The 15,214-nt window shown below is 49.1% G+C and overlaps 2 protein-coding genes and 1 non-coding gene across 5 annotated transcripts in view; 1 reads left to right on the forward strand and 2 right to left on the reverse strand.

Moving 5' to 3' along the window:
- The window catches only part of SLC5A10 (solute carrier family 5 member 10), a 185,964-nt gene that overhangs the window by 89,459 nt on the left and 81,291 nt on the right, over positions 1-15,214 (forward strand). The gene's annotated exons all lie outside the window — the stretch shown is intronic.
- The window catches only part of FAM83G (family with sequence similarity 83 member G), a 76,589-nt gene that overhangs the window by 36,060 nt on the left and 25,315 nt on the right, over positions 1-15,214 (reverse strand). For all 3 annotated transcript variants that reach the window (XM_060260684.1, XM_060260685.1, XM_060260683.1), the window contains exon 2: positions 8,576-8,743. In XM_060260684.1, coding sequence (XP_060116667.1) covers positions 8,576-8,743 — 168 coding nt within the window. The remainder of the gene's footprint in view (positions 1-8,575; positions 8,744-15,214) is intronic.
- TRNAT-AGU (transfer RNA threonine (anticodon AGU)) lies at positions 5,589-5,660 on the reverse strand. The gene has a single exon. It is a non-coding gene; the product is annotated as a tRNA-Thr (tRNA).

Here is a 15,214-nt window from a genome sequence, read left to right on the forward strand (position 1 = left end):
TCCTTCCTTGGAGGTTTTTCAACAGAGGCTAGATGGCCATCTGACAGCAATGAAGATCCTGTGAATTTAGGGGGAGGGGTTTGTGAGTTTAGGGCGGTTCCTCAGTGGAACAGGCTTCCTCAGGAGGTGGTGGGCTCTCCTTCCTTGGAGGTTTTTCAACAGAGGCTAGATGGCCATCTGACAGCAATGAAGATCCTGTGAATTTAGGGGGAGGTGTTTGTGAGTTTCCTGCATTGTCCAGGGGGTTGGACTAGATGACTTTGGAGGTCATAAGAAGAACATAAGAACATAAGAGAAGCCATGTTGGATCAGGCCAACGGCCCATCAAGTCCAACACTCTGTGCCACACAGTGGCAAAAAAATTTATATACACACATACACTGTGGCTAATAGCCACTGATGGACCTGTGCTCCATATATTTATCTAAACCCTTCTTGAAGGTGGCTATACTTGTGGCCGCCACCACCTCCTGTGGCAGTGAATTCCACATGTTAATCACCCTTTGGGTGAAGAAGTACTTCCTTTTATCCGTTTTAACCTTTCTGCTCAGCAATTTCATCGAATGCCCACGAGTTCTTGTATTGTGAGAAAGGGAGAAAAGTACTTCTTTCTCTACTTTCTCCAACTATATGATTCTATAGTCCCTTCCAACTATATGATTCTATGTCTCTAGGTGGAAATCTTCATCATGCCGCTGTGGCCCTATAGGAGAACGTAATTCAAAAAGTACGATGGGAAATGGGAGTAAGGTTTTATCGTGACAATTAGAATTCAAGAAGCATTTTAATGTAGATGCTGAGCTGATATAATTTAGTATACCTTCCGGTGATGTCAAGAGTGTGTGGCATATTCGAATGAGTTATGCTAATGAGCTCCTGCATCTCTTTTTCCTACAAAATGACCCCTGGATCCTCATATTTGCTTTTGTGGCTAAACATCTTCAGTGTGTGTGAGACTCTGGCGTGTGGGAACACAGAAACAAAGAGAGGCGTCTTGCATCTGAGCCAGAAACTTGGCTCTCTCCATGGGCCAATTTCTTCCACAGCTTTTACAAAAACGTTTAAGGTAGACAGTCGTCTGGCTAATGGGTTTGGCTACCTTTCAGGGGCTGGTGCGCTTTTGTTTCTGTCTGGTATTTTTTTTTTTCACTGCATGACGCAAACCTCAGGATGGTACCTTTTGTTAAAAGATTTCGGACATCTCCCAGCGGAGGCGGGTGACTGGGTTTGCTTTGTTTGCAAAATACCATTTTGGTCAACGCGTCCGCACTTGAGAGTCTGAGTTCACCCCGATCTCAGAAGCTGAGATTTCACAGGGTGGCCAAAAAGAGCCCCATTAATCCCGGCTTCTGTGTCTGTCTGGGCCCTTTTACGAGCAGACAAAAGGGTCAAAAGCGTGGTTTTGGCAACACCCAGCTGTGCGAAAAAGTCCCACAAACAAGGCCCGGCTTTCTGCTTCCTCCTCATGAAGTCAGATCTGTTTGTTCAATCTCCCAACGGGAAGGAGGAAAAAAGAAAGAAAGAAATGAAACAGAAGCAAACACGGGGAGGCGGATGAGCGGCTGGGCAAAGCACAGCCTCTGCTTGGGCCAAGGGTTGAATCACTCAGCAAACACTCCCTTCTGATTGTCGAGCGGATTGTGACACCGTTTCCCAAGCCGGTGTGTTGACCTGTTCTGCCTGCTTGTTCCAGCTTGCCGCAGAGGACCTGGGACTCTTTCTCTGGAACTTGGGATGAGCAGTTTACGCTGCCTCCTTGTTCTTTTCACCCACAAAGGCTCATAAAGATTCCCTCCACTATACAGAGACAGACTCAGCGGTGACAGGGGGCAAAGTCTGGCCTATTGAGTTTTCACTTTTTGAAGGGCCCTTTCCTTCCTGTGAAATAAGCAGGCGCTGTTTTTGTGCTGGAATCAGGCCACGTTCTGGAGTTCTGCGTAGCAGTGGTGTGGGGCTTCAGGTTGCCAGCTCTCGGTTGGAAAATTCCTGGAGATTTGGGGGTGGAGCCTGGAGGGGGCGGAGTTCTGTGGGGCAGAAGAACCTCAGTTGGGCAGAACGCCAGAGCCCACCCTCCATTCCCCAGGTGGGGGCAGGGGATCCCCCGGTTTGGAGGCCCTCCCCCCATTTCAGGGTTATTAGAAAGCGGAGGGAGGGGAGGGAAATGTCTGCTGGGCATTCCATTATTCCCTATGAAGATCGATTCCCATAGGGCATAATGGAGAATTGATCTGTGGGTAGCTGGGGCTCTGGGGAGGCTGTGTTTTGAGGAAGAGGCACCAAATTTTCAGCATAGCACCCTGTGCCTCTCCTCAAATTACCCTCCAAGTTTCAAAAAGATCGGAGCAGAGGGTCCAATTCTATGAGCCTCAAAAGAAGGTGCCCCTATCCTTCATTATTGCCAATAGAGAGCAGGTATTTAAAAGGCCCTTTAAATGTGATGGCCAGAACTCCCTTTGGAGTTCAGTTCTGCTTGTCACAACCTTGCTCCTGGCTCCACCCCCAAAGTCTCCTGGCTCCACCCCCAAAGTCCCCAGATATTTCTTGAATTGGACTTGGCAATCCTATCTCCAAAATAGTTGTTTTCTCCAGGGGAACTGAGGTCTGTAGTCTAAAGATCAGTTGGAACCAGTGCTCCCTCTCAGCTGTAGAGTCTTGTGAGCAAAAACTCTGCTTTGTGAGCTACTGGCATTCAAGTTGTGAGCGACTGCGCAACTTAGTTTGCTCTGGGGCCATTTTTCCTGAGCTAAGACAAAAATGCCTCAGCCTGAAGCTAAAATACGATGAGCTGGCTCACGCTAACTCATCTTAGAGGGAAGATTTGTAACTCCAGGATATTTGTAACTCCAGGAGATCTCCAGGTCCCACCTGGAGGTAGGCAACCGTAGGGGGCTGCAGGGATATAGGTGTGGTTAAAGAGGTTTCCCTACATGGAATATGTCGGGGGGGGGGGGCAGTAGGCCTCTGCGTGCTCTCCTCCCCAATAGTTCTTAATGCATGATGTTGAGTACAACAAGAAAAAAAGTTAAGCATTACCGAGGGCAGGATATAAATACAATCAAATAAAAATAATAAGATAAAATAAAAAAATAAATGTTTTCATTGAACCCATGAGGAAACACATGACCTAGGGTTGCCAGCTATGCAGCTACCCACCCCAGGCAGGAAATTACCAACCCTGGTTTCCACCCTTGAGAAAAATGCCCTCCACACTCTAGGAATTTCCCCGGACTCTGTGGTAAAGACAACAGAGACTAGACGAGGCTGCCTAGAAGATGATGAAGAAGATATTGGATTTATATCCCACCCTCCACTCCGAAGAGTCTCAGAGCGGCTCACAATCTCCTTTCCCTTCCTCCCCCACAACAGACACCCTGTGAGGTGGATGAAGATATTGGATTTATATCCCACCCTCCACTCCAAAGAGTCTTAGAGCGTCTCACAATCTCCTTTCCCTTCCTCCCCCACAACAGACACCCTGCGAGGTAGATGAAGATATTGGATTTATATCCCGCCCTCCACTCCGAAGAGTCTCAGAGCGGCTCACAATCTCCTTTACCTTCCTCCCCCACAACAGACACCCTGTGAGGTGGGTGGGGCTGAGAGAGCTCTCACAGCAGCTGCCCTTTTTAAGGACAACCTCTGCCAGGGCTATGGCTGACACAAGGCCATTCCAGCAGGTGCAAGTGGAGGAGTGGGGAATCAAACCCGGTTCTCCCAGATAAGAGTCCGCACACTTCCCCACTACATCAAACTGCCTAGAGCTTCACATCCTCCCCAAACTCCACCCTCCCCAGGCACCGCTCCCCAAATCTGACAGTTGCGGAGGCAGTGTTGGGAACCCTCTTGCCAACTTCCAGGTGGGGCCTGGAGTTCTCCTGCAATCCCTACTGATCTCCGGACTTCAGAGATCAGTTTCCTTAGAGGAGATGGCAGCTTCAGGAGGAGTACTCTCTGCCACCAAAGCCGCACTGAATTCTCTCCACAGTCACATCCCACAGATCTCCAAGGATTTCCCAAAAGGAAGCCAGCAATCCTATACGGGACCAGTTTCCCATCCCCAATTTGTATTCTATTTCCAAAAATTAGGGTTTGTATTTTGCACTCAGCTCTTCCCTCAGTGGCAATTGCATTACTGCCCACATCGCTACCGTGGCTCCGTGCATTTTCTGAGGTATCTCTCTGATTCTCCAGGTGAAGGTGGCTGGGAAGCCCTTTTGCTAGGGAGGGGAACCTCTCAGCCGAGGCAGGAGAATCACGACAGCGTTTTGTGGCCTGCGCTCCAAGACAATTGCATTCAAATATCCCCTTGGTGTTTGTTTTTCCTAGGAAGGCTTGGCTTCCTCAAAGAAACAGATGATCTAGGGCGGCCGTAGGAATGGCTGTGTTGTTTCTCTGGGGCTGGGCTGGAAGTGGTGCCGTTTATGACGGGGGGAGGGGGGGTTCAAAGTACCGTTTCAGGCTTCAAAACGAAACTGGGAGCGATCACCTCTGGCACAGTTGAAGTGGCGAGAGAGGCAAAGTTATGCAGCTCTGTCATTGGGTCACGCTGCGCGGCCCCATGCCCGACAGTCCTCACTGTCAACTTCAGGGACCTTTTGTTAGGGTTGCCAACTCTGGGCTTAGAAATTCCTGGAGAAGTGAAATTTATGCAGGTGAAGCTGAGGAGGGCGGGGCTTCGGGGAGGGGATGGTCCTCCAAAGGGTATAATGCCATAGACCCCGCCCTCCAAATCCGCCATGATTTTCTTCAGGGGAGCTGTAGTTGGGAGAATAGTTGTAATTCTAGGTTGCCAACTCCAGGTTGGGAAATCCCTGGAGAACTGGGGGAGGAACCTGGGGAGGACCGGTACCTAAGCTGTGTACAATGCCGTAGAGTCCCCCCTCCAAAGCGGCCATTTTCTCCAGGAAATCCAGCCAGCTGGGCACAGTGCCATGGACTCGGAGCTGAACAGTCCCTGGTTTAGATCTTGTCCCACTCTGGAAAGCCAGGGGAGGTCGAACTGCAGCTCGGGAGCCACACGTGGCTCTTTCACACATATTGTGTGGCTCTTGAAGCCCCCATGGGCCCATCAGCCACCTTGGAGAAGGCATTTCTTTCCTTAAATCACTTTGCCGAGCCAGCCGGTGGCTTGGAGAATGCATTTAAAGTTAAAGTAGCTTTCTCTCCACCCCTCCCTTCTGCTCTCAAACGCCTGACATTTATTCTGTGTGGCTCTTACATTAAGCAAGTTTAGCCACTCCTACTCTAAGTCTATCTGACAACGTGGCCCAGGCTGGCCTGATCTTGGCAGGTCACAGAAACGAAGCTGAGTCAGCCCTGATTAGCACTTGGATGGGAGATCACCCAGGGAGTCCAGGGTCGCTCCGCGGAGGCAGGCAATGGCCAGCCACCTCTGAATGCCTCTCGCCTTGAAAACCCCACAGGGTCACCATAAGTCATATGAACATATGAACAACATGTGAAGCTGCCGTATACTGAATCAGACCTTTTGGTCCATCAAAGTCAGTATTGTCTTCTCAGACTGGCAGCGGCTCTCCAGGGTCTCAAGCTGAGGTTTTTTGCACCTATTTGCCTGGACCCTTTTTAGTTGGAGATGCCGGGGATTGAACCTGGGACCTTCTGCTTACTGAGCAGATGCTCTACCACTGAGCCACAGCCCCATTCATGGCTCTCCAGGGTCTCCAGCTGAGGCTTTTCACACCTTTTTGCCTGGACCCTTTTTTGGAGATGCCGGGGATTGAACCTGGGACCTTCTGCTTCCCAAGCAGAGGCTCTACCACTGAGCCACCGTCCCTCCCCAGAACTTATGGACATATGAAGCTGCCTTATACTGAATCAGACCCTCAGTCCATCAAAGTCAGTATTGTCTTCTCAGACTGGCAGCGGCTCTCCAGGGTCTCAAGCTGAGGCTTTTCACACCTATTTGCCTGGACCCTTTTTTGGAGATGCCGGGGATTGAACCTGGGACCTTCTGCTTCCCAAGCAGATGCTCTACCACTGAGCCACCGTCCCTCCCCAGAACTTATGGACATATGAAGCTGCCTTCTACTGAATCAGACCCTCAGTCCATCAAAGTCAGTATTGTCTTCTCAGACTGGCAGCGGCTCTCCAGGGTCTCAAGCTGAGGCTTTTCACACCTATTTGCCTGGACCCTTTTTTGGAGATGCCGGGGATTGAACCTGGGACCTTCTGCTTCCCAAGCAGATGCTCTACCACTGAGCCACCGAACCTCCCCTTTTGTCCCTCAGGTATGACTTGAGGGTGCTTCCCCCCCTGAATCTATTAAGAGGGATAATATACCCCAGGGATGTATCTAGTCTGCGTCAGGAAAGAAAAGGAAAAATGTAAATGTCTCTTCAAGCAGTGCTAAATTCTGCCCCAAAGCAAACTTGTGTTTGGCAGCTCTGCAAACTGCTAATTTTGCATAATTCCCGGGAGGCCTCAGTCACGGGCTTTGCGTTCCTAACTTGTCAACAAGCGGGGCCAGCGATTTGCTGTTTCAATGAAAGCTGAGCTTCTGAGGAGAATGAATGATGTGCCCCTGCAGGACTGGAGCACAGTCTGAACCCTCGAGCCTCCTGTGGAAATCAATGGGTTATGGAGTTTGAAGGACTTAAAATACTACTACCATTACATATAGGGAGGGGTGGGGTGGGGTTAGTTGCCAGGAAGGGCCAATTAGAGTCAAGACAGAGACAGAAATGGAAATTACCAGTCTGCTATATGTAATGGCTGAGGAATTTCTGCTTTGCTATATCCGAAGAAGTGTGATTGCGGACTAAAGCTTATACATTGAATAAAACTCTGTTGGTCTGAAAGGTTCCTTTGTGCTGCTGTTTCAGACCAACATGGATCCCCATCTGACGCTGTCTTCTGGAAGATGTAAATTTGATAGGAAGCACCACCATCTTTCCCAATATTTGCTTTAACTGGAAATGTGGAATGAATCTGGGACATTCTGCACAGAACTTCAGTCTCTACTGGGGCCTTTTGGTATGGTGGTTAAGTGTGGGGACTCTTATCTAGGAGAACCGGGTTTGATTCCCCACTCCTCCACTTGCACCTGCTGGAAAGGCCTTGGGTCAGCCATAGCTCTCTTACATGGGAGAACCGGGTTCGATTCCCCACTCCTCCCCTTGCAGTTGCTGGAATGGCCTTGGGTCAGCCATAGCTCTCTTATCTGAGAGAACCGGGTTTGATTCCCCACTCCTCCACTTGCAGCTGCTGGAATGGCCTTGGGTCAGCCAGAGCTCTCTTATCTGGGAGAACCAGGTTTGATTCCCCACTCCTACACTTGCACCTGCTGGAATGGCCTTGGGTCAGCCAGAGCTCTCGCAGGAGTTGTCCTTGAAAGGGCAACTGCTGTGAGACCCCTCTCAGCCCCACCCACCTCACAGGGTGTCTGTTGTAGGGGGAGAAGATAAAGGAGATTGTGAGCTACTCTGAGATTTGGAGTGGAGGGCAGGATATAAAAATCCAATATCTATCCTCTTACCAGATTACACTGAGAATTCTGTCTCTGTCACGATCATTTTAAACTTCATGCACCTCCCAGTGCATGTGGGGTTAGACTTTGACTCACAGCCACCCCCCCCCCCCCGCAGCCTCCCTTGTTTGGGTAGTAGTGAGATAAGAAACCAGTATCCCTGTTAAGTCCTGGGGAGGTTTTTGTTTATATATTTATGATGTTGTGCATCGCTTTGAGCCTTCTGGGGGAGGGCAGTTTATCAGTCAATCAGCCAACCCAGTTCTGGCAACTGTACTCCAGGAGGTACCTGGAGATCTCCCAGAATTACAACTCTTCTGGAGGAAATTGCTGCTTTGGAGGGTGACATCGGACCCCAGTGAGGTAATAATAATAATAATAATAATAATAATACATTTTATTTTTATCCCGCCCTCCCCACCTCGGCAGGCTCAGGGCGGCTAACAACATTTTATAAAAACATACAATAGTAGATAAAAGCCTTTAGATTTAACAATATAAAACATTAAAACATTAAGCTTAATAACATGAAAACCAATCCAATAAGTACAGTTATTCGGCAGTATAGGTCTTCAAACCGCATTGGCGGATCCTTAATTACCGATCTTCTTAGCAGTCCAGGTGTGCAAGTTTAAAAAGGGCGGTCTTGCAGGCCCTGCGGAACTGATCAAGGTTCCGCAGGGCCCGCACCTCCTCGGGGAGTCGGTTCCATAGGGTAGGGGCCGCAACTGAAAATGCCCGTGCTCTAGTGTTCTGATATTTAATCTCCTTCGGCCCAGGGATGGTCATTAGATTTTTCCCGACTGACCTCAGTGCTCTCTGGGGTTCATATGGGGAAAGACGGTCCCTCAGGTAGGCAGGTCCTCGGCCATATAAGGTCCCTCCCCACACCCCACCTGTCTCAGACTCTCCTGTCTCAAAGCTCCAGGAATTTCCCCACCCGGACCCTAGCCGTATCTGCTAATAAAAAACCCTCGCAAAATAAGAAAGCTGTTTTTATGGTAACCCAAGGCCTTTGTCTTCCTTTGGCCGCAAAGGCATAGGGGGGGGGGGGGGGGGCTGACTCGTCCAGATGTATGCTTTCATTACCTTCAGGTGGCCAGCGTGCATCTGGGCTCTTTCGCACATTTGGAAGAAGTATTTCAAGTTGTTCTCGTCCAGGATGATGTAGATGGCCACTTTCCTCTTGAAGCCGGCGTCGAGGAGGTCCTTGAAGATGTCCACATCCGTGAACATGTCCATGACCACGGCCACGACCTGCGGAGACAACGGAGACGGGAGCTGAGAATCTGATAGGAAGTCTTCCAGGAATATCGGTTTCCCTGGCAGAACAAAGCAGGAGTCGAGTCGCACCTTTAAGACCAACAGAGTTTTATTCAGAATGTAGAAGAAGAAGAAGAATTGCAGATTTATACCCCGCCCTTCTCCCTGAATCAGAGACTCAGAGCGGCTTACAATCGCCTATGTCTTCTCCCCCCACAACAGACACCCTGTGAGGTGGGTGGGGCTGAGAGTGCTCTCACAGCAGCTGCCCTTTCAAGGACAACTCTTGCGATAGCTATGGCTAACCCAAGGCCATTCCAGCAGGTGCAAGTGGAGGAGTGGAGAATCAAACCCGGTTCTCCCAAATAAGAGAGCTATGGCTGACCCAAGGCCATTCCAGCAGGTGCAAGTGGAGGAGTGGGGAATCAAACCCGGTTCTCCCAGATAAGAGAGCTCTGGCTGACCCAAGCCCATTCCAGCAGGTGCAAGTGGAGGAGTGGGGAATCAAACCCGGTTCTCCCAGATAAGATTGCTCTGGCTGACCCAAGGCCATTCCAGCAGGTGCAAGTGGAGGAGTGGGGAATCAAACCCGGTTCTCCCAGATAAGAGAGCTCTGGCTGACCCAAGGCCATGCCAGCACGTGCAAGTGGAGGAGTGGGGAATCAAACCTGGTTCTCCCAGATAAGAGAGCTCTGGCTGACCCAAGGACCTTCCAGCAGCTGCAAGTGGAGGAGTGGGGAATCCAACCCGGTTGTCCCGGATAAGAGAGCTCTGGCTGACCCAAGGCCATTCCAGCAGCTGCAAGTGGAGGAGGGGAGAATCAAACCCGGTTCTCCCAGATAAGAGTCCGCACACTTAACCACTACACCAAACTGCCTCTCTTTCGTGTACACTTTCGTGTGCTCGAAGCACACTTCGTCAGACAATAGGATGGAATGGCAGGCAGTCCTAAATGTAGAGAAAGTGGGCCGTGAATTCACTTACATTCTGAATAAAACTTTGTTGGTCTTAAAGGTGAAACTTAACTCCTGCTTTGTTCTACTGCTTCAGACCCACAAGGCTGCCCACCAGGATCTAGTTTCCCCAGCACTTAGAGGCCGTGTTCTAGACAACCATCTTGGTCTAAGGGTTTTTTTTAAAGAAGAGACTGAAGTAGTTACCGGGACTCCTTTTAACACCAGGGAAATCTACCTTCCAGTCGTCTGTTCCGGCCCCATTGTTGAGGTAGCAAAGAAAGATCAAAGTATGACCAAAGACCAATGAGGTTCTATCCAAAGAATGAGCTTTTGTCTGCTAGTGCTTTTCCTCAGATATGTCGAAATGGAAGGTAACAGTTCATTGATATAAGTGGAAGGTGAACAGCAAATCAGCACACAACACTGCGATATTGCTTAGTTTTTGCATGTGTTAAAGCAAGAATAATAAGAGACCCAGTTTGGTGTGGTGGTTAAGTGTGCAGACTGTTATCTGGGAGAATGGGGTTTGATTCCCCACTCCTTCACTTGCAGCTGCTGGAATGGCCTTGGGTCAGCCATCGCTCTCGCAGGAGTTGTCCTTGAAAGGGCAGCTTCTGGGAGAGCTCTCTCAGCCCTACCCACCTCACAGGTTGTCTATGGTGGGGGGAAGGTAAAGGAGATTGTGACCGCTCTGAGATTCAGAGTATAGGGCGTGATATAAATCCAATATCATCTTAAGTTTACATGGTCTCCATTTGTTTGGGCCTACTGTGAGCTCTTGGAGAATTGGCTACATTGGGGGTGTGTGGCCTAATATGTAAAGGAGTTCTTGCTACAAAAAAAGCCCCGGTTACAAAGAAAACACATTAAATATCACAAAATGAAAGACAGATTGTGTGAAAGTGTCCTCCTTAATTGTGAAATGCTAAGCCTCCACTCTCCTCTCATCTCCTCCCAAGCGTGGAGGTAATTAACAGCATCTTCTTTCTTTGAGGTTGGGTGTACGTCTCCTTTCTTGCCAGATCAGAGAAATACATTCCAATATTCATTGTGTCATATTACAGTCACTATTCCAATATACTATTCTAAAAAGAAGAAGACGACGACTGCAGATTTCTAGCCTGCCCTTCTCTCTGAATCAGATTCAGAGCGGCTCACAATCTCCTATATCTTCTCCCCCCACAAAAGACACCGTGTGAGGTGGGTGGGGCTGAGAGGATTCTCACAGCATCTGCCCTTTCAAGGACAACTCCTGCGAGAGCTATGGCTGCCCCAAGGCCATTCTAGCAGCTGCAAGTAGAGGAGTGGGGAATCAAACCCGGTTCTCCCAGATAAGAGAGCTCTGGCTGACCCAAGGCCATTCCAGCAGGTGCAAGTGGAGGAGTGGGGAATCAACCCTAGTTCTCCCAGATAAGAGAGCTCTGGCTGCCCCAAGGCCATTCCAGCAGCTGCAAGTGGAGGAGTGGGGAATCAGACCGACTCCCAGATAAGAGTCCACGCACTTATCCACTACACTAAACTTATTTATTTGTTTGTTTGTTTATTTCATTAGATGTGTATCCAGCCCTCCCCTTATGGACTCAGGGCGGCTAACAACATTTTAAAATCAACAATTCAGCTTAAAAACAAGACGATACAATAAAACAGCAATATACCAACTTGCAGAACAATAGGCTAGTCATCCAAGAGGATGTATAGCCCTTCTTGGTGGGAATACATATGTAAGGACCAGCGTTCTTTCTAAGCTGCAGAGTCTTGTGAGCAAAAATTCTACTTTGTGAACTACACTGGTATTAAAATTGTGAGCTACTGCATAAATTATTGTGCTCTGGGGTCATCCTTCCTGAGCGAAGACAAAAATGCGCGCGCTGGAGGCTAAAAGTCTGTGAGCTGGTTCACGCTCACTCAGAGGAAACATTGGTAAGGACTGAATGAGGCTAGCTTACGTAGTGAGATAAAAAGCCAATATCCCTGCTAAGTCCTGGGGAGGTTTTTGTTCTGAGCGTTGTAATATCGTGCAGCTCAGCGATTTCCCTTTCTAGTCTGTTCCTGAAGCTCCTTTGCGATAAAACAGCTACTTTGAGATCACCCACTGAATGTTACGGACAAACTGATCTCAGTACGTTTCTCAGTCTTGTGATTCTTGATGTCAAATTTGTGTCCTTTTATCTTTTGCCATAGGGCTTGATCTGTTCGCCGTATGTAGAGAACAGGTGGGCATTGTTGACATATAATAGCATATGCCATGTTAGAAAAATGAGCGTGCGAATAAGCCTGAGATGTTGTTAGGTCCAGCGACTGTGTCACTTGGCAGCAAAGTTGGCATCTGGGTTTATTGCAAACTCTGGTACCAGTGCCCACGCTCAAATTAGAAGTTGTATTCTTGTAGGCGAGGAATTGCTTGGGATTGGGTGGGGGGGGGGCGGCCTGTGTGCAAGGAAAGGTTCAAACCCCTCTCCCCTAGTATTGTGAAAGACAACTGTCTTTATCCAGTAGAGATTGTAAACTGTTGGGGTATAATGACATAAGAGTCCACCTTCCAAATGGACTATTTCCCCCCCAGGGGAAACTGTCCTGTGTTACCTGGAGATCAGCGGTAATCCCAGGAGATCTGCAGCCGCCACCTGGCAAGTTGGCAACCACGTTTACCAAACCTGAGGTGAATTGGCTGGGCCAACGTTCCTGCCAGTTTAGTCCACCATCAAACAATGCCAAGAGGTGTTGATCTGTCATCCTTTCCCCCCAGCGATGAATAAGAGCTTGGGAGATATTATCAAGGGCCTGGGAAAAAGTCTCCCTGGGGAAAAAAACCCAGCTGCATCGAAACGTAGACAGCACGGTGTTATATACTCTGCCCTCCGCTGCTCCACTGCTCAATCTCCAGGGATTTCCCAACCTGGAGTTGGCAACCCAAACCTGTGGTGCTTCCCTCCTTACGTTTGCAAAGGAAAGGGAATAAGATTTGTCACAGTCCCTTGGCCGTGAAAGTGTTTTGCTTTGAAAGGATTGTGTGTCCCAAGTGTTTGCGTCTCCCTCTTCTCTGGGCTGTAAGCCTCCTGATTATATTGCCAACGCACCTCCTTTTATCTAGGTATATCAAAGGCGCTCTGTTTGGGAACCCATTCATTACATCGGCTTCCTTTTTATGGGATGCCACCATGTGGCCTACATGGACCGGATTGGGAAACCGAGGCCCATAAAATAGCTGCTGGGTGACCCCAGACGCTGCTAAGCTGAGTGGCTCGGCGATTATCTCTGCACTTTGCCGCGTCATAGTCGGTGACTTGTGTGAGCTCTCTCCGTCACAGCCCTTTAATTAACGCTTCTTAGTATTAATAACAACAACCCCTTTGTATTTTCATAGCACGTGCCACACGACTTGTTCCGCAATTCTTTAACAACAGCCTTCTAAGGTGGTGTGTCATCCCATTCGGATAGATGATGTGGAGCAAAACGGCTTCTGAAGCAACGCGATAAGGGTTGCTTTGGGGCCGCTCCATTTGCTGCCCTAGTTCCATTAGCATTGAACTGGGAGGCAGCGTGGCATAGCGCTTAGAGCAGGTGTGTCAAACGTGTGGCCCGAGGGCCAGATCAGGCCCCTGGAGGGCTCCTATCAGGCCCCCGAGCAACTGACCGTCAACTGCTTCCTTCTCCCACTCTTGCTTCCTTCTGCATCTCAGCTTGCTTTGCCAGGCTTCCTCAGTCAAGTCACATTGCAAAGCCTCTTTTTTCTCCATTGGCTGACCAGCACATGAAGCCGCTTATGTACAAAAGCTTACAATGCCCAGCCATTTCATGCTTTCCCCTGGGTCCTAGGCTCAAAGCATTGACAAACAGGAGACAAACAGTTTTTGAGAGAGTCTGAAAGTGGCTATGAACAGAAGGATTACTAACCTAGGCAAATGTGGGGAGCTTTGGAGGGTGGTGCTTGGGGAAGGGGGAGTTAGGGGAGGATGTGTTGTTGTTTCTGGGTGACACTAGGAATTTACCCTTATCTCTTTGGTCAAAACAGTAGAGACAAGAGGAAATTCCTACAGTCCCACTACTGTTTAAAAAGAATCTTGCTGTACAGTTTCTCAAGGGCAGGAGACTAGGACTGGGGGAAGGGAATTCCCTGGGCAACTGCGTATGGGGAAAGGTGACACATAAATTATTCTGAATAAATGAATAGGAAAGTGTTAGCAGCAAGCGGAGCCGAGCCCCAGCATCTCTGCTCGTGTCCCAGAGTTCCCTTGACTCACATCCTTTACTGACAGTGACATTTGCCTTCTGACCCTCAGTTCCTTTCTCCCACCCTGTTGCCGGTTTGGTGGACAAAGCAATGGCTGAGCCGGCCCCAGCCGTTGGTGCCGCTGAGTTGCATGGCCCTACAGTGCCCAGAACTCGCGGGCATTCGATGACATTGCTGAGCAGACAGGTTAAAACGGATAAAAGGAAGTCCTTCTTCACCCAAAGGGTGATAACATGTGGAATTCACTGCCACAGGAGGTGGCGGCGGCCACAAGTATAGCCACCTTCAAGAGGGGTTTCGATAAAAATATGGAGCAGAGGTCCATCAGTGGCTATTAGCCACAGTGTGTGTGTATATATATATTTGGCTGCTGTGTGACACAGAGTGTTTGACTGGATGGGCCATTGGCCTGATCCAACAGGGCTTCTCTTATGTTCTTATGTGACACAGAGTGTTGGACTGGATGGGCCCTTGGCCTGATCCAACATGGCTTCTCTTATGTTCTTCTGTGACACAGAGTGTTGGACTGGATGGGCCACTGGCCTGATCCAACATGGCTTCTCTTATGTTCTTCTGTGACACAGAGTGTTGGACTGGAGGGGCCATTGGCCTGATCCAACATGGCTTCTCTTATGTTCTTCTGTGACACAGAGTGTTGGACTGGATGGGCCACTGGCCTGATCCAACATGGCTTCTCTTATGTTCTTCTGTGACACAGAGTGTTGGACTGGATGGGCCATTGGCCTGATCCAACATGGCTTCTCTTATGTTCTTCTGTGACACAGAGTGTTGGACTGGAGGGGCCATTGGCCTGATCCAACATGGCTTCTCTTATGTTTTTATGTGACACAGAGTGTTGGACTGGAGGGGCCATTGGCCTGATCCAACATGGCTTCTCTTATGTTCTTATGTGACACAGAGTGTTGGACTGGATGAGCCACTGGCCTGATCCAACAGAGCTTCTCTTATGTTCTTATGTGACACAGAGTGTTGGACTGGATGGGCCGTTGGCCTGATCCAACAGAGCTTCTCTTATGTTCTTATGTGACACAGAGTGTTGGACTGGAGGGGCCATTGGCCTGATCCAACATGGCTTCTCTTATATTCTTACAGTGCTGGCTTGTTGTTCTGCAACGGTCACTCTGGTTTTTTCCAGAGCCATTTGACTTCCCCGTCCACCCCTGCCTCTAGCCTAAAAATCCTCTGCTCCACAGTAAGCAGTAGCAATCAAACATCTCTCTTACTCATATTAACTTTAATGAATGGGGTTTTTGGTTA

This window comes from Heteronotia binoei, chromosome 20 (genome assembly GCF_032191835.1).
Source record: "Heteronotia binoei isolate CCM8104 ecotype False Entrance Well chromosome 20, APGP_CSIRO_Hbin_v1, whole genome shotgun sequence".
NCBI classification, from domain to species: Eukaryota; Metazoa; Chordata; class Lepidosauria; order Squamata; family Gekkonidae; genus Heteronotia; species Heteronotia binoei.